Source organism: Archocentrus centrarchus, chromosome 21 (genome assembly GCF_007364275.1).
Source record: "Archocentrus centrarchus isolate MPI-CPG fArcCen1 chromosome 21, fArcCen1, whole genome shotgun sequence".
NCBI lineage: Eukaryota > Metazoa > Chordata > Actinopteri > Cichliformes > Cichlidae > Archocentrus > Archocentrus centrarchus.
This window is the reverse complement of record NC_044366.1, coordinates 30,883,559-30,907,649: the sequence shown is the minus strand read 5'-3', so window position 1 is coordinate 30,907,649 and position 24,091 is coordinate 30,883,559. Positions and strand designations below refer to the sequence as shown.

The following is a 24,091-nucleotide window of genomic DNA, read 5'->3' as shown; positions in this document are numbered from 1 at the left end:
GCAGTCATCTACCAGTTCTTTTAAGAAGGAATAACATTAAACGTGTTGAGTTTTTAAAAAAATCATTTTCTGCATTGTTTCATTTGTAGTTTTTGTTGTTCATCTCGTGCCGTCTTATGTTCTTCTCAGCTGCTTGTAAACCACTTTATGCAAGACAAAATTGCATGTCTTGCATAAGAGATGTTATTTAAAATACATAAAGGCAACAGAAGTAAGTGTAATAACGTATATAGATAATTATATAATTTTACTTTGCTGTTGTTTCTTTAAAGTAATGTTTACTTGTAACAGTGTGTTTTTAGACCGTCTCAGACTCATCTCCGCCACCTTTTCGCCGTTATGCTTTTATTGTGAAAGGCGGAAGCGCTTTGCGTCGCTCGTATCGCAGCAGTGAAGCAGATTTGACCGCCGGGGAGAAGTGCGACTTCTTTACTTCGGAGCAAATTGTGTCTAGTGGTTTGTTTTCCATCGTGTATTTTTTCTCGCTCGGAGATTCTTGCCAGTTGTTCCAAGATGGTTAAGGTGTCGTTTAACGCGGCTCTGGCGCAGAAGGATGTAAAGAAGGACGCGGAAACTCTTATTCCCGAGGAGGACAAAGTGAGTAGAAAATGGCTAACTGGGGAAACTCGGCTCGGTCCTCTGTGAGGGAAAGACGCAGTTTCACGTACGGGCGCAGACACGCGAAGCTGTTGTGTAAAAGAGCTCCTGATATACTTTTTTCTACGTTTTGTGCAGCTGTAAACAATATATTATAGTTTTAGTTTTGTTTTTTGTAATTACTAACGTTAAATAATCGAGCGTTTGGCAGACGTTACTTCCTCGTGTGGCGTTTGTTTGTTTTTTCTCCTTTGATATAGTATTTCCGGTATTGGATTCCTACTTGTTTACAACTGAATTATTTAACATTTTTCTGCAATGACTATTTGCCACATTAGTAAAGTAACTACACCTTTTAAGTTGGTGTCGCAACACCCTGAAAACACTTCACTTCACTAAAGGGCAGCAAGACGTTTTATCTGTTAGCTTTAACTGACTTTTCATGTTGTTTTAGAGGTCAGCAGGGATCCCAACATGTTCCCAAACATGTCAATAAACAGGGAAACGGAAGGGAAAGACAATAAGTGGTCGCGGAGACGCAAAAACCACAGCACAAAATCAGATTTTACCTACCAAACGCTGAGTTTGGGTTTTATTTGGATTCGTATCCAAAGGATTTGTCAGTGTTCTCGCAGGTTGTTCCTGCTGTTTTGCAGTTTACCAGAAACTTCACGGAGGAGAAGATGTGCCATTTGCTGGTCATTTTTACCTCTATAAATTACTTTTACTTTCTCTTTATGTTGATGTTGAGCAGGCGGGAACTTCCCCATGGCAGAATTCAAAAGTCCGTGCATTTTTGTTTTTCTTTTTTGGCTGTGGTGTGTCACTTTTTTTTTTTTTTTAATCCTCTCAGCAAATTAATGACAGCCTGTCTGCTTAGGAAGGAAAGGCTTGGTCTATAAATTTGACAGGAAGGCATGTGGATGTGTCACTTTCTTATCCTCTGTGGTCTAAAAGATGAAGAGGAACCCTCCTGCTTTTATGTAGGAAAGGCTTGAAATGTTATTTTAAAGTTAGGGTCACCTAAATGGAAACATTTCCAACATTGTGGTTGCAGTAAAGGGTGCTGCTCAGTGTGAATTTAAAACATTATTTGCTAGAAAAGTGTAACTAAATGATAGTTTTGGAGTTGCAGAGCAGCTGTGACTGCTGTGTGATTTCACTCTGCAGAGGCTAGTTAAATTACAGTATTCGGCTGCTTTTGAGCTGACTGGGGTGTTAAACTGTAGATTGCTGAGGCGTGGTGCTTCTCAGACAGTAAAGTCTACAAGAAGTTCCTCCCACTGGTCTCCACTCAGTTGTGAAAGGAGCTGCTCTTTCTGTTTCACTCTGACAGAGGCCGTCTGGGGTTTCTCTGCTTGTATAGGGAGGTGAAATGTAGACTTTGCACATGTTTGAATTAAAAAGAGAACAGCTGCTCGTCGTTTCAAAGTTGTGTGCTGAGTGACAAACCACAAAGTGTAATTTTCGATTAGCTGCCATGAGAATATCTTGTCTTGACTAAGTGTGGTGAGATTTCTATCTTCGCTGGAAAGTTTTACACAATCTGCCTGCGTGGTTATTGTGGGATTAGACTGTATGAAGGTGGCATGACTCGGTTTCAGGCTCCCTCCTCTCTTGGGTTTCAGTATCACAGACTTTTATCTTTTTAATCTTGATAATCAGAGATTAATTTGTTTCCTCTGGGGGATTGAAGCACATGCAAAGACAGCGGATTCTGTACTTAGTTTAGGGTTGTGTTTGGGGGGATTTTCTTGCACGTGGTGGAGAGAACGAATGAGGACTTTGTACTGTGTGTCTCTTCTTGATGGCATTCAGTTGCATTTTGCTGAAATGTAATCCTTTTAAATCCTTTACTGAACCTTTTAAAGTAGATTGCGTCCTCCTTTTCTTTTTTTTTTTAGCATTCAATATCAGCCCTGATCCTCTAATTTGATTTAAATTCACAAAGTCTGAATAAGATCAGATGTTCTTTATTTATCTCAAATGTTGGAAAATTCCTTTGCTGCATAATCTATAAAAAAAAATGCAGTAAAAGTGAAATAAGTAAACATTTAAATAAAAGCATTAAAATAAAAAATAGGAAAATGTAATGACGAGGCTGTATAAAGTAATATATCTCAAATTCAATAAAACAAAACCGTAAAAATGGCTAACTAAATGTAGTAAAAAGCAGGCACAGCAAATCCTGGGAGACATTAACAGTAGCTCAGTATAGCAGAGTTTAAAGTGCAGATGAAATATGTTGCTAGCTTGAAAGAACAGATAACTGATATAGATTAAATCCTTGTTATTGGCAGTTTAGTGCACTGATGAGTGTTTTATGTAGCAGTGCATCATCCACCCTGCTCTTGACAGGCCTCTGATGATGTCTCGCTCCTAATCATCAGCATTTTTTTTTTTTATCAGTTCTGTTAAAATGTTAACATGTACTCAAACTCAGGGGGAAAAAAATCTGCAGGCATGTAGCTTGGTGGCTCTCATTGCTGGCCAGGATGCTAAAAACTGCTAAAACTCTGAATTATCAGCACTGCAGTGTCAGCCCATACCCAGCAGCTGCTGTAACAGGCGGTTAGTTGTTTTGAGGTAATTGCCAGAAAAAAAACAAAAAAAAAACAACTTTTATTCCTAACCACCCACACAACTGGAAAGCTGCTTGTGTGGAGAATTTCTGTGTTTTGTGTAGAGATGGGTGCTGAAATTAAAATGAGCCCCAGGGGTAGAGACCGGGGTGTCAGTAAACTCCGGATGTTATTAGTACTTCTTACGATAGTGGAGAAATTGAGAAAATTCTGGATAGATCATACGAAGTGTATGAACCCTGTTCTTAATTTGATTTCTTCCAAAAAAGTACTGATAAGAAGACCATTAAAGACCATTAAAGTCCCAGATGGATAAGCAGTACCATTAAAAGCTTAACGATACCATCCGTGGTTTTGTGCTGTTCATCAGATTAAACAAGACTGCTGAATGTCACCCTGCTTTGTTGGGAGACATTCAAGAAACTGTTTTCCAGCATATTTCTAAGAAATTGATTCATTCTAAAAAAAAATAACTTGTATATACATTCTACAGATTCTACTTTCTCCTTGCATGACACTTTTTTTAATGACTTTCTGTAAAGCATGTTTAATCAGCTCATTTACATGCTTTATAGTAATGGTGATTCAGTTGCTATCATCTTTATAGAAATAAAATTCCCCTTTGTAGCAGGTGATGCCTGCACAGCCTTCCTGACTCGAGCTTATCACACCCTCATCCATTTTGCCCTCATGGAAATTTTCTTGTTGCTCTGCTTCCTGAGGCAGGAATCTGCTCTGCTGGTCGGACCGCACGGCTTCAAACAGGAACCAGCAAATGTTTTATGTTTTTGTTTGTTTTTTTGCTTGGTGGGGGGGGCAAAAAATGATTATTTGGTTATAAAAATAGTCTTCTGAGGTCTTGGCCCCTGTTTGTTTTCCAGCTGAAGAGGTTCTTTTTTTTTTTTTTTCCTTTCATTTTTGCGTTGTCTTGTTGAACAATCAGATACTGTAGGCTCTGATTTTATTGGAGTTCAGTGTGTTGCAAATCTTGTAAATGACAAAAATGTAGCAGCATGTTGGTGTACTGCCATATGTGTTGATTAGTAAACAACAGATGAGCTGTGATACAAAAATAGGAGTGAGGATGCTTTAAGCTGCAGCGTGAATCAAGTCATAATGATACAGACCTGCCTGATGGCAGACGCTTTAAAATGTGCGATAAGTCTTGTGGACTGATGGGCTGGAGACAATTAGCTTGTGTGTAAGCAGAAATTTTCTGAAGTCCATTCTGGCTTTATCAGACTCTTTGGCCATGCCACCTGTTATATTTGTGAAATTTCCTTCCAGAATCAATTGATGCAGCTATCAATCATTAGTGCTTGGGGACAATATCACAGGAGTTACTGTGCATGTCTGGTAGGGAGTTTGGTCCTGAATAGTGGGTGCTTTAGACCCTGTCTCACAGGAGCCACCACTTGTTCCTTGCTGGTCAGTAGACTTCCCAAAAGAGTGCCTGCAGGGGCAGATGGGGGCAAAGAGAGGCCCAGGCCACAGCCGCTGGTAATCCTTTCACAGGTTCACCTACAGAAGATTTGTACAGTTTTCACTACTTCTAATTGGATCTTATTGATCAAAAGCTCTCTTTCCATTATCTTGGCTCCAGCTGAACTAAACAGTGAGTATGGTCTGACTTTTAGGGAGGCAGGAAAGAGGAGCACTTAGCTTATAACAAAAGAAAAAGGCAAACTTCATAGTGAAAGTAATCATTTTATCCTTATTTTAAATTTATAATCGTTGAAAGCTAAATCTAAATTAAAATTAAAATCCAGTTAATAGTGTTAGTATTAATAACACTGTCTGAAAGGAATCCTGCCTGTCTTAAAAAATGCTGGATATTTGTAAGATGCATGATGATTACCAGTAAACCTTCTGCTGTGTGTTGTCTTTACATCAGCAGCTTTTTAATGATAGTTATTGAGATTGTTCAGAAGTGAATTGAATGTTTTTTCGGGTTTTTAAAGACCAGATGTGTTCCATCTGCAGTATCTCGGAATATTACCAGACACCAAAAAGCCGTGTGAATGAAACACTTCACGTACAACAGGAACAAATTTGCAAGCTTGTTTGGCTCCACAAACACTGAGCACACGTGATGTGATGTATTCAGGGAAAGCTAAAGTAAGCATGAAGATATGCTTAGGCTACATATTTAGCTTGGACTATTTTTTCCTGTATAGATGTCTAAGTGACTGCCTTTAACTTTGCACAGTAGTTGAACTGAATGCCAATACAGTAGCTACAGACCAGTGTGCTGTTTGTTGTGTAGCTGTGTGCTGCTTTATATTGTTTGCCTGATTCTGGAGCTTGAACAAAGGAAACCTGCATAACTAAAGCCTACCATGACCCGGATGACTGAGAGTCTGCACAGACATGCTGTCTGTCTGATTGTGTTTCCTGCCTTTCTGTTTTACAGGCTGATGGTGAGCCATTCACAGTCATAGTGCTGGGCTTGGGTCTTCATAATTTCAGTGTTACTTTCTTGTGACTAGTTGCTAAATAAGAGACAACTGCTGTGCTGCTGCCGTGTTTACATGTCATACAGAAGTGTGTCATTCATTATGTCACAGATGCAAATATTTTTTTTCATAATATTAAACTACTAGCAAACAAAAACAGTGTGTACATCAAGATTTGCATGAGCAGCACTCACTAGTAACAACCTGCTGAGTTACCTAATGTGTTTGTGGTCACCTCCAAATTATATGCAAATATTACCAACTGTAACACCCTCTGTCCAAGGCCAACACTTTTGTCATGCCCAGTGACAAACATCTGCTGATGATCTTCTCACACAGTCAGTTTATCCCATTTATTATATAGAAAATAATCACATAGATCTGTTATAATTTCCCAGTTTGTTAGCTAAATGGTCAGCCTTAACCAACAGACCCCCGCCCCTGAAATAAAATGATTAAAGCAGGCATATGACTTACTAGAGCTGCAATGATTATTCTATTAACTTGTAACATCGTTATGCTTTTTTTTCTCCATGTACTGTTTAACCCAAGCATTATGAAAGTTGGCATGTTCTTGGCTTTACAAAACTCCTGCTTTGTGTAAATGATGGTTCAGAGCCCTTTATAAATTCTAACCCAAGAACCATTTAAAAGACTGTTACCTTCATTTTCTGTTGGTTTAAATGTTTAGTTTTATTTAGCAAGCTGTGTATTACATTAAGATGTTGTCATTAAACCAAGGCAGTTTGCATCCATAAAGCACATTTACACAACAAATAGATTATTAGTACTTTACATATGATGTACAGACATGGGAAGATTAAATAAAACAAAACCAGTTATAAGATAATATGGTTTTTAAATAACTCAAATCCCTTAGAAAATGGTAACGTTAGTGATGAAAGTTGATCCAAATAACCTCCAGCCAGCTCATCTTAATTTTGGAGCTTGTCTCACTGTTGGTGAGCAGCAGCGTTTGAGTCTGCTTGGCCCGCTGCAGCTTAACGTTCAGGCTGTAAACATCAGTTTTCACAACTCTTTTTCTCAAATGAACTCCAGCTGTGTCACACTGAGTGTAGAACATCACAAGTGGGAACGGCTGTGTTGGAAAATCTCACGAGTCCAGGAGAATCAATTTTTTTTTCTGAAATATAAATGTTGAATCCTCTGACTTGAGGGCTTTTTAAAACTTTAAATTATGGGTTTAACACAAGCCAATTTTTTATATATATATATATATATATATATATATATATATATATATCGTCAGCTCACTCCCCGTTTGTTGATAAATTAGCAAAGGTCCAGGGAGCTGCGTCACATGCTGACTTTGGTACAAAATGGCTTCTGCAGCTACAGCAGATAATTGCTCTGATATGTCACTGAAGAAGTGAGTCTTGCATGCTAGTTGCAAAGTGTCAAACTGTCTGTGAGTGTGACTTCATGAGTGCGAAGACGATAAGCTTGAACTTTATCAGCTGACATGCACAGGCCAAAGTGTCTAAGCTGAAGTACAGATAAGAGACGTGCATTTCGAAACTTATGAAATATAAATGAGAAGCATTTAGTTTCTGAACATTTGCTCAATTTCTCAGTTTGATATCATTGAAAGGAAATTGTTTGGGTTTTGAATTTTAGTTGGTCTAATTTGTACATAATTCTGTTTATCACATTATTTCTAATCACCTAAATCTCTTGTTAATTGTGGGGTGTGCTTTAAACAAAGTTCTGGGACTTTGTAAAAATATACTTTGCTGGTTTTTACGTGATGGTTTACGCTACTTAGTTTTCATAGGTCACTGTTAACATTTACTGTTAAACTGCTTGTTTTTTCGGTGGTGGGAATTCCTGTAGCTGGTAATGACTGTGTATGGTAAAACGTGTGGTTTAAGGGGGTCTTTCAAACTGAGGACCTTAGAAATGCAGAATATGTGAAAAAGTCAGTTTTGTGTGATTTGGATTTTTTTTTGTTGTTGTTGTTCTACCTACTTGTTTCTAGTTTTGTTTCCAGGTGTTTCATTGGTGTTGGTGGTGCTATTACAAAAATAACACCTGCTCAGTCTACCTCCCACAAGTTGGTAATGAAGTCTTTAAATGTTTGCGTAGCTGTAGCTTGCTGAGGCTGATGGTTGGGTGTCTTTACCGATGTCTGAACTTTGTATGTATATGTGGTTTTATAGAGGCTTAAGTAGCTGAGCTGGAGTGTACACCTGCTGTTCATATGCAGATGTGCAAAGGAAGCGGTGGTTGTCTGTGTTACCCTGCTGAAGTGGTGGGCATGTTGAAGTGAAGCATTATTACATACATGCAGCTTCAGGTTAAGAGCTGCATGTATGTACTTGCTGCTGTGGTCCTGCTTTGATGCCTTATTTTGACATGCACAGTGGAACAAGTGCCTCTGACAGGCAGGAATCCTTGTTTGATGGACAGTATAATCAATTATGGAAGTAACCATTAGTTGTTAATAGTTTGTTGTGATTGAAACACTTACACTGTCTCCCTTGTACATAATGTTGCTTTGTGTGCATTATTTTCTTTTGCTTCTGAACTGCAACAGCAATTTTTTTTGTTTTTTTTTTAGGACAAATTAATTTAAGGTTTCCTGAAGGAGCTCATATTCCACATATGCCAGTGAAAATTTTGCTTCTAGCTTCACGTTCATCAGGAGACCTAATTACAGATTTGGATTACAGGCCTAACCTTTCCTCAGTTGCTCTCTGCTTGTTTGTTCTCTGGTTGGTGTCTCAGACATGTGGGCTGCTTGAAAAGGATTACAGTGTGATCAGTCAGATAGAGACTCAGGCAGAGAGCTTTAGCCGCGTCCCACGGGACGCCGCCGATCACATAACCTAAAGCATAGGGCTGCAACACACAATGATGTGTGAGGCATAAATATCATATTTATGAAAATATTAAATCTGTTTTTTGAGTTTTAACGAATGTTTACATGCATATAAATAAACTGTATGGTGGAGGATCAGGACTTAACCACCTGTAATACACTTTAGCCAATAGTAATACACTTTATGAATCCCCTAATAGGATTTCTGTCAAACAGATTTGAACCCTTCCCTTAAATCCTTCTGTAAGTACACCAAGAGCTACTTTTAGATCTCTGTGGAACTCCTAATGGAAAACATTTGCTTATTAATTTCTTCACGTTGGACATAAATGCACTTATTCTGCAAGTAAGTTGATAATTATTTTAAAATTGTTTAATTTTTTTAACAAGCCAATGTGCCACACATTTGTTGTTTTCGGCTGCTTTCTTTTATATTCCTAAACCTCTTTCTATGTCCCAGTTGGTGCCTTCACAGAGATGTATGCAGCTCAGAGGTGAAGATAAAGTTTCATGTGTAGACTGAAATAAAACCTGTCTTAGACACTGATACTCACCTGTCTCCACAGAGACAGAAACACAAGCCGTCCTCAGGTAGACTGATGCTCAGGACTTTGCAGGTTTATCCGCTTAAGACATTTACTGGAACACTGACTCGTGCTTAGGATCTGAAGCAACTCTAAATAGTACTTTATTTGTATAGGGATTATTGACAAGGAAAATTCCACAATAACAAAGGAATTATCCAAGTGAAATCAGAGATTATTAAAGTAAACATTACAAAATTAAAAAAATATCAGAAATCAATATGACAGCAAAAAAAAAAAAAACAATACTGCAAACTGACCAAAAACTAACAGGAAAAATGCATAACTAAAATATTCTTTAGGAAAACCCTCATGCTCCAAGAGAATGATAAAGGAGTTCCACCATTGTTGACCAGCTGTCCCACCACTGAGTGTAAATGGAGTTAATCCATGTTTACTGAGAATGGACACAAATGTAAAAATTGATCTCAGCTCTATAAAAGTCTACTATGGGCTGTTTTTACGACCACAGTGACCTTGGCTCCAAACATCTTCACAAACACACTGATTGTAGCTCTAACCATGTGAGAGTTTGCAAACTTAATTAACTGGAAAATGTGTGTTTGTTGTGGTTGGTTTAATGTGGTCAGCCAGTAAGTTCATCTCAAAGACACACACAGACATACACAAAGACCGTCATTGATCCCTGTGGTGGTGTGACTGTGTAATGTGAATGAAGCCCAGAGGCCTCTTCAGCACAGTGTAAACCAGCAGCCTTCACCCTCTGTGCAGCAGCTCAAAGTTGTGATTTCACAAAAGTAATGTTACATGCACAATGTTATTTTTAAGAAAAGTAACGTAGTACTTACTTACTACAGAAAGTCATTTGCTACACTATTTAGTGAATTATTTTTGAATTTACTATGTGACTGATCTGAAATGACTGGTGACATAATTTCCAGTTGATCATAAACCTTAGCCTACAGTTTCACACACTGACACAAATTCCTATCCTAATAAGGACATGCGTTCAATTTTTCTATTAGTTGTTACAAATAAGCACAAAAGTGGCAACACAAAGCAAAGTTGAAAACCAGCCCAAAGAGACTTGAAAGCGTCATTCTACTGCAGAAACACGTACAGGTAGAAATGGAGGCTCCAATGCTGCAAGCCTGACTGCCTCTGTTACCTGTTGCAGATTGGGCTCTGGCTCCTGGACTGGGGTCAGCATTTTTAATTTTTTTAAATATAAACTTTATTTAAACAGAAAGGTTCCAATGAGATCAAAAATCTCTCTTTTAAGGGAGTCCTGCACTCGGCTTTAACATCACTCTGGGTTCTTGGCCTGTTTTGTGTTAGCATGCTACCCATGCAGAAGCCTGCAGAGTTGACCTTGTGTTAGCAGTGTACTGCTGTTGTTTCTGTCCTGGAGGCAGTTTGTAGTTTACCTTTGTACTCTTGTCCTTTTGTGCAATAAAAATAAAAGTAATGTCAATATTGCCACTCCTCAAGAACTTCAGGCCACTCCACCATTTACTTCCTGCTGCACATGAAGTAAAATGAGCTGATTGTAGTGCAAGTGTGCAGGAAGAAAATCCACCCAGCATGCTGATAACTGACTACAGAAGTAACTACATGATTGTAATAGTAATGTAATTACTGAATTTAGTACAGTAGCACATTACTGGAAAATGTAATGTGATTACAGCAATGCACTACTTTGAAACATGTTGCATCCATCACTGATGACCACCAACCACAACAAAAAGCTTTTAAAATATGTCAACATTCCTGGCTTGACAACAAAAGAGGAAGTCTCACTTAACCAGACAGCTTTGAGAAACACAAAATACCACTGTGTATAAAAGATGTTTGTGTCTACAGTCGAGCCAACTCACATATGTTTCACTAGAACGGAAACATTACCTCATAAACATGTCATCTCAAATTCATAACCTCTAGATCTTAATAATGAAACGTAAAAATTTTGAGTGTTTGAGCGTGTGTGAATTTCTGTACATATTGTTCTTGTGAGCTCAGCATACTTTACTGTGTTGACACAGATGAAATGAGGGTGCGTGTGTTGGAGTTATGAAATGTTCGTCTGAAGGCCTGTTAGGTCTTGTTGTGGGTGAGGTTTTAAGAGACGGTCGTTAAACAGGAAAATCACAGCGCCAAGCTCCAGAGACTCGAGTTGATCCCAGAAAGGTCTGGATACATAGAGGGGAAAAAAGAATAAAAAAAGAATAAAACTACTACTTAGCTTGGAGAATTGTTAAAGTCAGGGACTTTGTAAACTTCTGTATCTAGGTGTCTGATTATTTATTTTTTCTTCCCTCATTTGTTTTATTTGAAAATGTTTTTCCTTTAGTGAACTGGCTACAGATGCGTCTCTGTCCCGTTTCATGTTCTGTGCCGGTGGTTTGCCTGTCAGCAAATGCAGTTCCTCTTTTGCTTTGCACACAACAGTCTGTTACATGCAGGAGTCTATATTCATATGCAGGATCCATTTAGAGAGAACCACAGACGCTCAGCTGTCCTCCTGTTAAAGACATGTGAACTAACCATGGTCAGCGGTGCAGCTGCAGACCACTTCTGACTGTCTTTGCATGCATTTAGGATTTGGACGCATTTTTGTTGAGCAAGGCATGAATTTTCAACTTTGAAATTTAGATTTAGGGATTTTAAATAGTTGTGTTATCAGTAACATCCATTTCACCATTTCAGTGAGTGAGCAGTTTTTCACAACCTTTTAGCTGCTTAATCTGATGACTTCTGGACAGTACTGCCCAACCATAGAAATGCCTGCTTTCCTGCTTTAGTCTCTTGAGCTGAGTAGTGGAGAGGAGTGAGGAGAGGAGCAGGGCCCGTGAATGAGCTGTTTGCTCGTGCTTAGTGTCGTTCTTCATGATATTAAATCAGCATCCTTAAAAATCAATTCCTTTAATTGAACTGTGAGTCACATGACCTTCCCAGAAGGTCTCAGAACTGTTTTACTCTCACCCCCCCACCCCACCTTAAAGTCAAAAAGACATGCCAGTGATGGGAACAAACCCCTACTTAGTGGAGGTGACTCCAGCTTTACAGCTGATGGCGAAAAGCCTCAGGAAATGTTCCCTTTTAGTTTGCCAGTCAGTAGGTCTGTCAGACTGACTGCATGTAACACTGCCATGTTTGCAGATCTGTCAGCCTGTGAGCACTTTTAAAATGGCTTCACCCTCACTTCCTTTTGTTTGTCCTCATATTTGGCTCTCATGCTGTCTCTAACATCTGTTCTTCGGTTCCCCTTTTACATCATTCCTCTTCACTCATCTTGTTCCCTTCCAGGAAAAGCATCACATTCAGGGACTTCTCTCTTGCTTTCTGTACATTGAGCTAAAGGGCTGACTGTCAGTTTTTCAGTTGCCGCCCTGCTGCTTTTAAAAACACTCTTCTCCCCTGCCCGAGGTGTCTCTGACCAGAAAGCGCTGATTCACATGCCGCATTTATGAAGTTAAAAAGTCTACAGTCATGCTGAAATGAAGGTACTGCATCACTGACCAAACAAAAAAATGTAAAGCCAGATCTGAAACTCAAAGCAGAGAACTGTCTAATATTTCAGTAATTATTAGCTATGGTCAGACTATTTTTATGCATTTTGTAAAAGAGAAATCTACACATCTGTTTTTTACTTTCATCTAACCTGGTAAAAAGAATTAAAATAGCTTAATAAACCAGTTTTTATATATAAGTAGGTTTCATCATAAATAATTAAGGACAGTTATTTTAAGTATGTGCATTTAAATGTGTGCATTTTCTGTCAGCTGTTTTTTGTGTTGCCTGTACGATAACAGGAACAAGAAGAGCAAGTGTGTGTTACTTTACACAGTGTACAGGTGAACAGAAGCAGTTCCAGCCCAATAACAGTTCAGGAAATTAGCAGACTCACTGGGTCTGGATATTTCAGTCTTTTATTGTTACACATGTGTAAATGTGTGGTTTACATGTGAACACAGGGGGTTGTGGGGCTGTGTTCTGTTCTGATTGAGACAGAAAGGGAGTGTGTAAGATGGTCGTCTACTGCCGCATTATGAAAACTGTTAAATGTTTGTAGCTTTAATATTTTGAGGTCAACAAGTGTTTTTTTTTTCTTTTCTTTTCTATTTGTAGTAGATCTTTTAGTTAGTGTTTGGTTAGCCAAGTTAACCAAATATAGTTCCATTAAAGTAAATATTTGTTGCAACCATAATTATCTAATGCCAGCATGTAGGAGAGGATACAGAGGCAGAAGTTAAACCTCCCTCCTGCTTAAAAACCAAAAGATTTTGAAATGCTTGTGTTTCTGTAACTGAAACCACAGGATCTATTTTCAGACTTTATTAAAGCAAACTAAAAAAATGGCATTCACAGGAAACCAACAACAGAGCAGCAGTTCACACTGAAGATGTCAGAACTTTTTGGAGTTAGGTAATAAATGTGCAGGATCATTTTGTAAAAGAAGCTGCCTGGCTGGAGGACACTGACTAGGTTTTGTCTACAGATAAAGTCCTGTTCCTTTCTCTGCTGCTGAATACTGACCTAATAATCTTCATTTGTTCTCTCAGCTCAGGTCACAGTCGCAGCTTTCTTTGTCCAGAGAAAGCAGCTCAGCAAAGCATCACATTAACAGTGTCTTTTATGGCATAAACAGAAAACCCAGTTGAACCAAAAAACCTGCTTTATTACATGACCCAGGCGTTCACTGCCCACTGCCTCATTTTTAAGAGAAGAAACTGCTAATCAGCTAAAACTTTCTGGCTGTTTGATCCTCTTGTTTAGTTTGTATCATCATCAAACCAACAAACAGAAAATGTTCATTCGATTTTTTTTTTTGTTTTGCTTTTTGTTTGTTTGTTTTTTTTACATTCCAGTGAAGTAACAGCAAAGCAGGCTGAGTGCCACTCTTTCACTTTCTCTGTTTCCTTTTCGGATATTATTTTTCACATTTTCATTCTGTCTCTGTTTGTTTTCCCCCTTCTGTGATTTGCATCATGATGAGTCACCTCGTTGCTGTGTGTGTCTGAAAAGAGATGTGGAGCCTCCTTCATCTGATCTCAAGAAAGCCTTTGTTTTCACACACACAAACACACACACACACACACACACACTCCTGCCTCATGTCACACCCTGGCCTCTGGTTTAGTAGCTGTCATGGTTCTGGAGAGTTTCCAGGCTGAAAGGCTTCTGAAAGTTGGGACGGGTTCTGATTTTATTGAATCTGAATCTGGGTACAAGCTCACTTATAGAAATACATTAAGTCAGTTTATATAAGCTCTGTATTTAGTGTATGTACTGTGCTACTAATGTAGATGCACTTAAACTTTACCTGAGTAGGTCCAACATGACTAATGCTTTATTCATGTTTCACAGCAGGTGATGGGAAAAGCACTGGTGTGTTGGTGTCTGTGAAGCATGTGTTTTATAGATAAAAGTACACTGAGGAAAATATATTTGTGAGCTTTGACACTGTGGCTATTGATGGGAATATATGGTTAATGATGATAGCCATATATACATACTGATCCTTGGTGGATTCTGTATAATTGGAAACGCTTGAAGCTGTTTGTGTGTAATCAGCAGTTTTCTCCCTCCTGCAGGATGCTGAAGCTGCTTTGCTGGTGCGTCACCAGTCTCGCGCCTGGTGCTGGTGCATGTGCCTCGGTCTGGCCCTCATGCTGTCTGGAGTGGTGGTCGGAGGTGCCTACCTGTATCGCTACTACGTCATGGAGGTGAGTAGCGAGGCTGAGGAAAATGTGGTAAGTACTTCATCCAGGAAATGGAGAAAATAAAGTGTTCAAGTATGAAAGCAGCCAGATAGAAGCGGTAAAGCGGTAGCTCAGGAATGATGTCCTATGGTGATACCAACACGCATACAAAGAAACCATCTATGAAGTACATGTTTAAAATATAATTAAAAAAAAAAACACACAAAAGAATTAGTTTTTTTTTTTTTATCTCTGCCTCTGAGATAATTCAGAGCAGATCTAGATAAACTCTGAGCTGATACCCAAACAATACAGAAGCATTTGTAATGATATACTGCACAACTAATTCTGGCAATTAAGAGAGATTTTCTTTATTTATATAATGAGTAAAACAATTCAAGCGTGTCCACATTTTTTATTTAAAACATTGCTACAGAAGTTTGTCTGCAGCAGTGACAGTTATGATATGCAGGCTGCTGCTAAATAAAGACATGTTAGGGTTTTTTATATAAATTAGTATGTCGTATTTTCTATTTTCTTCCATAAACCATACCAGCCTCATTTAAAGCACTGTGGTCAGCTGTCCTCCCACAGCTCATACTGACAGTCAGTAGCAAAGCACATTGTATAATTTCACCGACACATTTCAGCTTCTTTTCCTATTCACATTAAAAAAAGAAAAAACATGCAACTTTCACTTCTGAATTTGTGACACAGTTAAGAAAAGGCATGAAATTTAGATCAGAACTTCCAGAAGAAAATGTGAGCTGACACAACCCAGCAGGTTGGAGCATGCACACTGCTGTGAGGTGTTTTTAATGCTGTCCTGAACTCCACCTACAGTGCAGTGGCACTTTTAGAAGTGCACTACACCAGTTTTTTTTTTTTTTTTTTTTTTGAGTTTACTAACTTCAGCTTATCTCATGAAGAGGAAGACTGAATCAAGCCTATTCCGGATCTGAACAGGCTTCCTGTTTACCACGCTGTAAATGGCAGTGACATGGAGTGTCCTCTAGGTTGCTTTTTTTCTTCTGTTAATTTTCTAACCCACGGGGCTGGGTGATATGACCTCAAATCAAAATCCCAGTTAACAGAATGTAAAAACTGAAATAACCCACATGGGTAAGATTATGTGGATTTGAGGTTTTGTTTTGACTCATTGGTCCTACTCTCCCATTATTGTGCCACCATGTCACATACCATCAGGAAATGTAGACGTGCTGTTTTTAAAATCAGACGCTTTGTTTTTACTGAAATAGCATGCAGTTTTATGTATTTCAATCATCGTTTTCTCCAGAGAGAACTCAGCTTTCCATGTCAGTGGATATTATTAGAGTCATAACAACAAATTGGCATAAAGTAGAAGAAACTGACTGACTGGGAATAACACTCTCAGATTTCAAATGCTGTCACACTTTACCAAAAATATCATGTCTCAGTTTTCTGCTTCCGTTTTCATACGTTCTGTTGTCTTCTCCTTCCCCTTTTACCGCAGGAGGGCCAAGTGTTTTTCTGTGGCGTTAACTACCGTGAAGAAGACTTCATGATCCAGGAGGAGGAAGAGGTATGTCAAAACACCGGATCCTACCTTTTCCTGCTGTATTATGCTCAGTGGGGGTAATTTCAAGGTTAACCCTCAGTTTTCAAGGTTACAAAGGTGGTTCACTTGTAAGTCAGGTACATTGCTGTGGTCATTTATGCTGTACACCTGACCTGCTCTTGAGCATGATAAGTTTGGGGTTAGATACCAGCAGGTACAACATCACTATGTACCGACTAATCGGTTCTCTGGAAAACATTGTGTCCATTCATGAAAAAACTCATGGACCTCAGTGCGCTAATCGGAGGGTCTGTAGGTTTTAGAGACAGTCTAAAGTTTTTGAATCAATCAATCAGTCAATCAATCAAAAAAACACTTTAAGAGCAACGTTTTTTCCTGTTTGCTGCAAGTATTTTTAAAACTATATTATTGTTCAGTAAGCCTCCATACAATGACATTGTGATGAAACAGAGAGCCTAAGCCTTGTACTTAATGATCTTATGTGACACATAAGATTAGGAGGCACCTGTGCCTTTAAGATCGAGCTGTGATAAGAGGGTTACCTTCTGAAGAATTCTGTTGCTAGAATGTTCTTCATCTCTCTTCATGTGTGAACGTACTTGTGGTTTGATAGTAAAAAAACAAACAAAAAAAAAAACAGCGTTTGACAGAGTTGAAAACCACCTTTGTGTGATTGCTTAGCCTGATTGGTGGTGATAGGGTTGTTGAGTATATTGAACGTGCCTTGTAGCTCAGGCCTCAGTATATGTTTGTGTTCAGTAGATGTGACACTCTTAGTGCGTCTTGTGTTTATCTAATCATTACAGAATGAGTCACTGAGTAATGTCCTGAGCTGTTGACTGACCTGAGCTTGCAGCGGTCTTTTAGTACAGTCAGCTTAGTCAGACTCACATCACTGCAATAAATCTGTGCATAAGCTGAAAGACCTTTGACCTTTGATTTTTATATTTACACATCTCTAGGCTTTTATTTCCATTTCAAAGGTATTTGTTAAGAAACGTGACTTAATGAAAGAACAATTGTGGAATTATGTTTAGGCAGAAGGAAATGCCAAACTCTTTGGGTAACCACGAGCTGTAACTTACCAGACATGTGATGCACAGACTGATTAATTGGCTTAACTGGTTCATAGGTGGATGTGGAGCTGCCAAATGGGTACCACCTGCGGCAGGTGGAGGAGAGAATCCGGGTGTTGGAGAGGGAGCAGGTGGAGCTAATTAATGTGCCAGTGCCTGAGTTTGAAGATGGTGACCCAGCTGACATCGTCCACGACTTCAGCCAGGTGTGTACTCCACTATTTTGGGCTAGCACACACAAAAATCGAAAAGAAAGAAGTGAAGCTCTTGGTGTTGCTCCAAAGCCAGGGTGCTGTGTCTCCCACTTAGAGGGTTTCGAAGTAGAATAAAATTCTAGAATAAAATTCTAACAGCTTTAGAGATTTGGGAAGAATATCTCAGTTATGCCTGCTGCTGCAACGTCTACAGCATCTGCTAACCAGCCAATAGGTATTCAGCCTGAAATGATTTGCTCATCCACCTGACACTGGGAAACAAAACAAACCCAGCTGGAATGGCTGGGAAATAAAAACTTGCAAAAAGAAATGTTTTCCATCAGAGAGGAAAACTGAGTTTAGCTGTGAATGCAGAAGCCTTATTTGTGTGGTGCATCCTGCAGGTTTTATCATGCTCAGCACCAAGGAGGGCTCAGCACAGAAACAGCTGAGGAACTGCAGAAACATTGATATCTAACCCAACTTGATCAGATCCATGTTGCACAGTGCAGCAATAAATCTATAGGATGCTGAAATGTCCCAGCATACAGGCATCTTTTAGCTATTCAACACATTTAGATTTTTAAGATAACAGACTTTGCTTTTCATTCCATCAGCAGGTAAAAAGACAAAAACTATTTACGTTCCTGTTTTCTTTACTTCATTCTCAGAGGCTGACTGCTTATCTGGATCTGAGTCTGAACAGGTGCTACGTCATCCCACTCAACACCTCCATTGTCATGCCTCCCAGAGACCTTTTGGACCTTCTCATCAAAGTCAAGGTAACAGTCCAGGTTCACTAAAACTGTCTTACCCGTCTGTCGTCCTGAGTTAAAGCTGGTTTATACTTTCCACATCCACAAATCCACTAGGGTCCACTCAGGTCCAAAGTAATGTAAATTTTATCATCAGACGTGAGGGGCAGGGTCTGTATGGGTGAGAGATATTTACATTATGCTTTAACATATTTTGGATTTGGTTCATCCCTCCACGCAGGCCGGCACCTACCTGCCTCAGTCTTACCTGGTCCGTGAGGAGATGATGGTGACCGAGCGCCTGGAGCATGTTGACCAGCTCGGCTTTTTCATCAACAACCTCTGCAACGGCAAAGACACCTACAAACTGCAGCGCAGAGACAGGATTCTGGGTAAGCATGTCAGGGCTTTTATTTATGTGTAAATGTTACCAAAAACATAACACGCAGAGGAGATATGACTGCAGATACAAATCAGGCAAACTGGGGATAAAAATCACAAGACAAAGACAAAATTTGCTGCCATATAAATATTTAGGAAGTCTTGAGCTTGAAAATCATTGCAAGATTTAATCTTTTAATTTGAATCTTTGCCAAACGCCAACAAAACGCAGGTTTGTTTCTGTACCCTTTCAACAATATGAGACACAAAGTTTATAAGAGAATCTCTGCTCACCTCACAGGTATGCAGAAGCGCGAGGCTCTGAACTGCCGTAAGATCCGTCACTTCGGGAGCGCGTTTGTGGTGGAAACCGTGATCTGTGAGCCTTAAGACGCCTCGTCGCCTCACAACTGTTCTTAAAGTCACTGGCGTGCAGTGAGATTGTGTTTTTAATCCTCACCTGTCTCTTTTTCCTGTCCTTTACTTCGGGTAGTTTGAGTGAGTGAAAGGAGTGAAATGTGACTGTTGGGTGAATATTCACTGATTCTGAAAATTAAAAAAGGTGAAGCATTGCATTTATTTCTTCTCTCCACTTTCTAGACTCCTATGGGAGTCTTTTCAGAGAACTAGCTTAAAGCCAGCTGAGTATACAAAAGTAAATTATTTTAATCAAAGTAACTGCAAACATAGTATAAAAACTTCTGTTTTAATAGACATAAGTAAATGTGATTTTCTTGCTTTCAGTTCACATAAAACATTTTAAGAAAAAGGGCGACTTTTATACCACTCAGTCCACAGAGGCTGGCTTTGTTTTTGTTTTTTTTAATTTTGATTTTGTCTGCTGTAGCTGTTAATACACTGCACCTGTTTTCTTAACTGGAAAATGATCTTAAAATAAGAGTGTGAATATGTGTGCCTCTGTTGGTGAGCTTTAAAATGTGTGAAATCTGACAATATTTCAGTTCAGATGAAAGGGAGCTCAGAAAAAAAACACACTTATATTAAAATCTTTTTCGCAAGGGTTGTCTATCTTTTTATGAATGTGTATTTTTTTTAGATAACTCTTGTACCACTTTGTGTATATAATCTCTCTAAAGGTATGAGCAGACCAACACAATAAACAGAATGGTAGAAATTATAATGGGCTGTTGTGTGTTTCTGTTCCTCTGAGTTTATGTGGTTTATGAACTTATTGTTTTTAATTTGTTCCGTTCTTAAGCAAAGGATCGCAGTACTTGTCATGAGTACTTTAACTACTAAAATTAGGAACTAACAATACATATTTAGCGTGTCAGTGCTGTAACTACATGGAGCTTCAGCGCTGCATGTCTAGACTGTCTGCTGCTTCTTTTACTTTAATGAAAGGTCATATTTGTCCCTCAGTGTACTGATAACCACAGTTTGTGGTATCATAACTCTGACATGATCAGCGGCTGTGGTGTTAGTTGACGTGTCATCACAGCAGTCGTCGCCTGAGTGGACTAACGCGGATCAGCTGTCACAGTGGGCTCTCTGCCTGCGTGTCATAGGACCCCGGTGGAAATTTGTCCATGATTAAAACACTAATCATGGGAAATGTTCAGCAGTGGATGGAAAGTCACCTTGAAGGACCATAGACGTGTTTGTGCACAGGTCATCGATGCTGTGGAAGTTGGTACAGTAACATTTACTCTAAAGACTGGACTGAAACATTAATTACATAATGAAGTCTTTGATGTCTGTCTTTATTTCACTGATGTTTGCTAATGTCAAACAGCCTCTGCTAGATTGTATTGATTTGTTTTAAGACCCTCAGCCCTGCTGGCTGTTTGTGGGTCCACATTCAGACTGCTGGGGACCAGATGTTTGTGACTGAGCACCTGAACTGGAGCTCAGTCACAATCTTAGTTCTGAAGATGTTTTCTTAAAGTTACATAAGTGTTCAAACCAATGTTGAATCTTTTCTATTGAGAACAATTTAAATATTTGTATGTTGTTAGTTATCTTATTAACACAATGTATTGTAATGCATTGTGTTAATAACCTTTGCTGACACCTGCCCACATTTTAAATGTATTCATAAATACACATTATTCTAAAGGGTTGACTTCTATTGTCCTGAACACATCCTGACATTTGTATTTGCTGTTACTGTTACAGTCTGAATTTGCACTGATTGGCTGTAAGTAAATGTAATCAAGTGATGCCAGTAACCAGTTTTTAAGTCATTAAATTATATCATACTTCAGCTTCTTTTTTTTTTTTTTTAAAGTCACAGCTGCATTTACTTACTTTGCTATTTCAATGGCAACAGTACAAAGTTTGTATTGTTGCTTTAGTACTTTAAGAAAATGATCAATACTCCACCCATAACTGAACTCATTCATATGGCAGTTATTCAAAGGATTACATCTTTTTTTTCAGATACAGAAACAGAACGTGGATAACCGTACACACACGATGGCTGCCTGTCATACCATTCTGGGGTGTGAATGCTAAAATCTGACAAGAGAAACCTGATCTGTGACTGAATAAAGGTGCAAACCTCTGCTGCCAGGCTTAAATAAAGGCTCTGCTCTTTGCACTAGCTGGAAAGCCTTTGGCTCTCATTGCAAGTGGCAGACACAGAATCCACTACAGCTTTTTACTCATAAATGTCCCAAATATAGGATAAAGTATTTATGTTTGCACAACATTGTGAGGTTTTTTTTTTTTTTTAGATAAACACAAAATTATCAGATTGCAGGCATGCCAGCAAATAATAAATGTGTTTTAGTTTCACTTAAACTTCCTGTGTCTGTGTCCTGTTTGAGTGTAAAAATAAAACTACAGGTGCATTTCATAAAATTAGAATATCATGAAAAAGTTTATTTATTTCAGTAATTCCATTCAAAAAGTGAAACTTGTATATTATATTCATTTATTACACACAGACTGATATATTTCAAATGTTTGTTTCTTTTAATTTTGATGATTATAACTGACAAGTAATGAAAACCCCAAATTCAGTATCTCAGAAAATTAGAATATCACTTCAGACCAATACAAAAAAATTATTTTTAGAAATGCTGGCCAACTGAAAAGTATGAACATGAAAAGTATGAGCGAGTACAGCACTCAATATTTAGTTGTGGCTCCTTTTGCCTGGATTACTGCAGCAATGCGGCGTGGCATGGAGTCGATCAGTCTGTGGCACTGCTCAGGTGTTATGAGAGCCCAGGTTGCTCTGATAGTGGCCTTCAGCTCTTCTGAACTGTTGGGTCTGGTGTATCACATCTTCCTCTTCACAATAGCCCACAGATTTTCTATGGGGTTAAAGGTCAGACGAGTTTGCTGGCCAATTAGGAACAGGGATACCATGGTCCTTAAAGCAGGTACTGGTAGCTTTGGCACTGTGTGCAGGTGCCAAGTCCTGTTGGAAAATGAAATCTGCATCTCCATAAAGTTGGTCAGCAGCAGGAAGCAGGTGGAGTTTAGGTGGAGTATTGCAACAAGTATAATTATTCTGCCTCAGAATCTACACAGCTGCTCTGATCATTGTAATAAAAAAACAGTAATCATCAATTATAACTTATTGAAATGTAGATTTCAGTAAGAAGGGCCTCTTCCCGGGGAAGGCCAGTTAGCCTACAGAGCAAATAGGTTACCCAAGAGTGCTGTCACTGGCCCTCCACTCTGCCCTGACCCACCTAGACCATAGCGAGATAGCTATGTGAGGATGCTGGTCATTGATTATAGCTCTGCCTTCAACACCATCTCCCCCCACAAACGCTGATTCAATTCAATTTTATTTACATAGCGCCAACTCACAACAAACTGTTGTCTCAGTCGACAACACACACCTGAGCAGCTGGGTCCTGGACCTCCTCACCAGCAGACCACAGACTGTGTGCGTGGAGGGGGAGGGTCTCGTCTACCATCACCCTGAACACTGGCGCACCACAGGGCTGTGTGTTGAGCCCTGCAAACCCGCCCACGAGACCAACACCATCATAAAGTTTGCAGATGACACCACTGTGGTAGGCATTAGTGGTGTGTGATACAGATGTCCCAACGCTCCTGCCATATGCTTCGGATTTGACTATTGAAGAAACCTGCTACCAGCTTATTCCTTCCAGGTTTCGGCATGTTCGTTCATCGAACAGGAATGAGACAACACAACGGAATAAGGAGTCCAATTATTAAATTTAATTAAGCCATTTCAAACAGTTTTACAGATTAATCAGGGTCAGACTGCATGCCATGCCCGTGGGTATGACATGAAGTGCTGGCACATTCTTTTTTCAGCTTACAGTTTCATATAGTCAAAGCTTATCAATCTTTGTTACATCATTATACAAAACAATATGTGGAAAACAGAGAATTTCAACAGCTGGGTATTCAACGATGACCTCAGAGTCTTTCCTTTATCGTTTGTCTCCATCAGGGGCTGCCTACCCAGAGTACCTACCCTGAACGAACTGTTCTTGGCTGAAACCAAACATTATGTACTTGTGTATTTTAATCAGTTATGCTTATTTTCCAGTCTAAGACTAGGTTTCTCAGGGAGATAAATGTAAGCACAAACATATACCATGAACTTCATAAAAACTCATTTCCTTCAGCTGCACACAGACTACTTTTCATTGTGTCAAAGTGTCATTTTGTCAGTGTTGTCCCATGAAAAGAGATACTTAAATATGCAGACATGTGAGGGGTGTACTCACTTTTGTGATACACTGTATGTATAAGTCCACAGATGGCATGACAAATTCCCAAGGAGGAAGAGATGACCGTAGTCAAGTGTTGATCTCATTAAGGCCCAGTAAATGTTCTGTAATGATTGCCTAGCTGCTCCCCAAGACCAGCCTGACAAACAATGCAAAAGATTGTTGATCTTCTTATATTTTGTTTAAAATGTTCTATACGGGGTCTCCAAGTGAGCTTTTCATCAAACAGAACTCATAGAAATCTAACTGCATTAACCTGTTCATGTGTTTGACCATATAGCTGTAAAGACAGTGGTTTATGCTGCTTAGAGAAACATATTATTTGAGTGTGAAAGTTTGAATCCCCATGCGTCTGACTATTGCTCTTCTGCACTTATTGCTGTCTGCATTTTCTGTTGTATATAGGTGAGATTCCGGCCACTGATCCAGAGTGCTCCATCGTCTGCATACAGAGATTTACTTATTCCTTGTTCTAGATTTTCAAAAATGTCATTAATCATTATATTAAATAACAATCACTTTATGGCTCAAAATCGTTGTAGTTTAAGCAGTTTACTAAGCAAATGAATGAATAATATGCAATATAGTACAAAATTCTCCATAATATCACAGGGACTGTGGAAACTCAGCGCTGAGTACTTTGGGAAATATCAAGACGGAAATCAATGGCGACCCTGCCTACAAAAACTACTACTCCCAGCATTCCGCGCGG

The 24,091-nt window shown here is 39.1% G+C and overlaps 1 protein-coding gene across 2 annotated transcripts; it reads left to right on the top strand.

The window, feature by feature from the left end:
- Positions 1–362: 362 nt before the first annotated feature.
- On the top strand, positions 363–19,829 carry itm2ba (integral membrane protein 2Ba). Of its 2 annotated transcripts, none has more exons than XM_030757645.1 (7): positions 363–597; positions 14,617–14,748; positions 16,220–16,288; positions 17,418–17,567; positions 18,227–18,337; positions 18,552–18,702; positions 18,993–19,829. In XM_030757645.1, exons 1-7 carry the CDS (start codon positions 514–516, stop codon positions 19,079–19,081), a joined length of 786 nt encoding a protein of 261 aa, XP_030613505.1. In that variant the 5' UTR covers positions 363–513; the 3' UTR covers positions 19,082–19,829. The 2 variants fall into 2 exon arrangements, with proteins under 2 accessions (XP_030613505.1, XP_030613503.1); XM_030757643.1 differs by having other exon boundaries at positions 14,617–14,775.
- Positions 19,830–24,091: the final 4,262 nt, after the last annotated feature.

Bases quoted from the DNA above. Each gene is read 5' to 3' on its own strand.
- itm2ba (XM_030757643.1), top strand. From the start codon at position 514: ATGGTTAAGGTGTCGTTTAACGCGGCTCTGGCGCAGAAGGATGTAAAG. The intron at 18,338-18,551 runs GTAACAGTCCAG...CCCTCCACGCAG, and splicing joins ACCTTCTCATCAAAGTCAAG to GCCGGCACCTACCTGCCTCA. The intron at 18,703-18,992 runs GTAAGCATGTCA...CTCACCTCACAG, and splicing joins GCGCAGAGACAGGATTCTGG to GTATGCAGAAGCGCGAGGCT.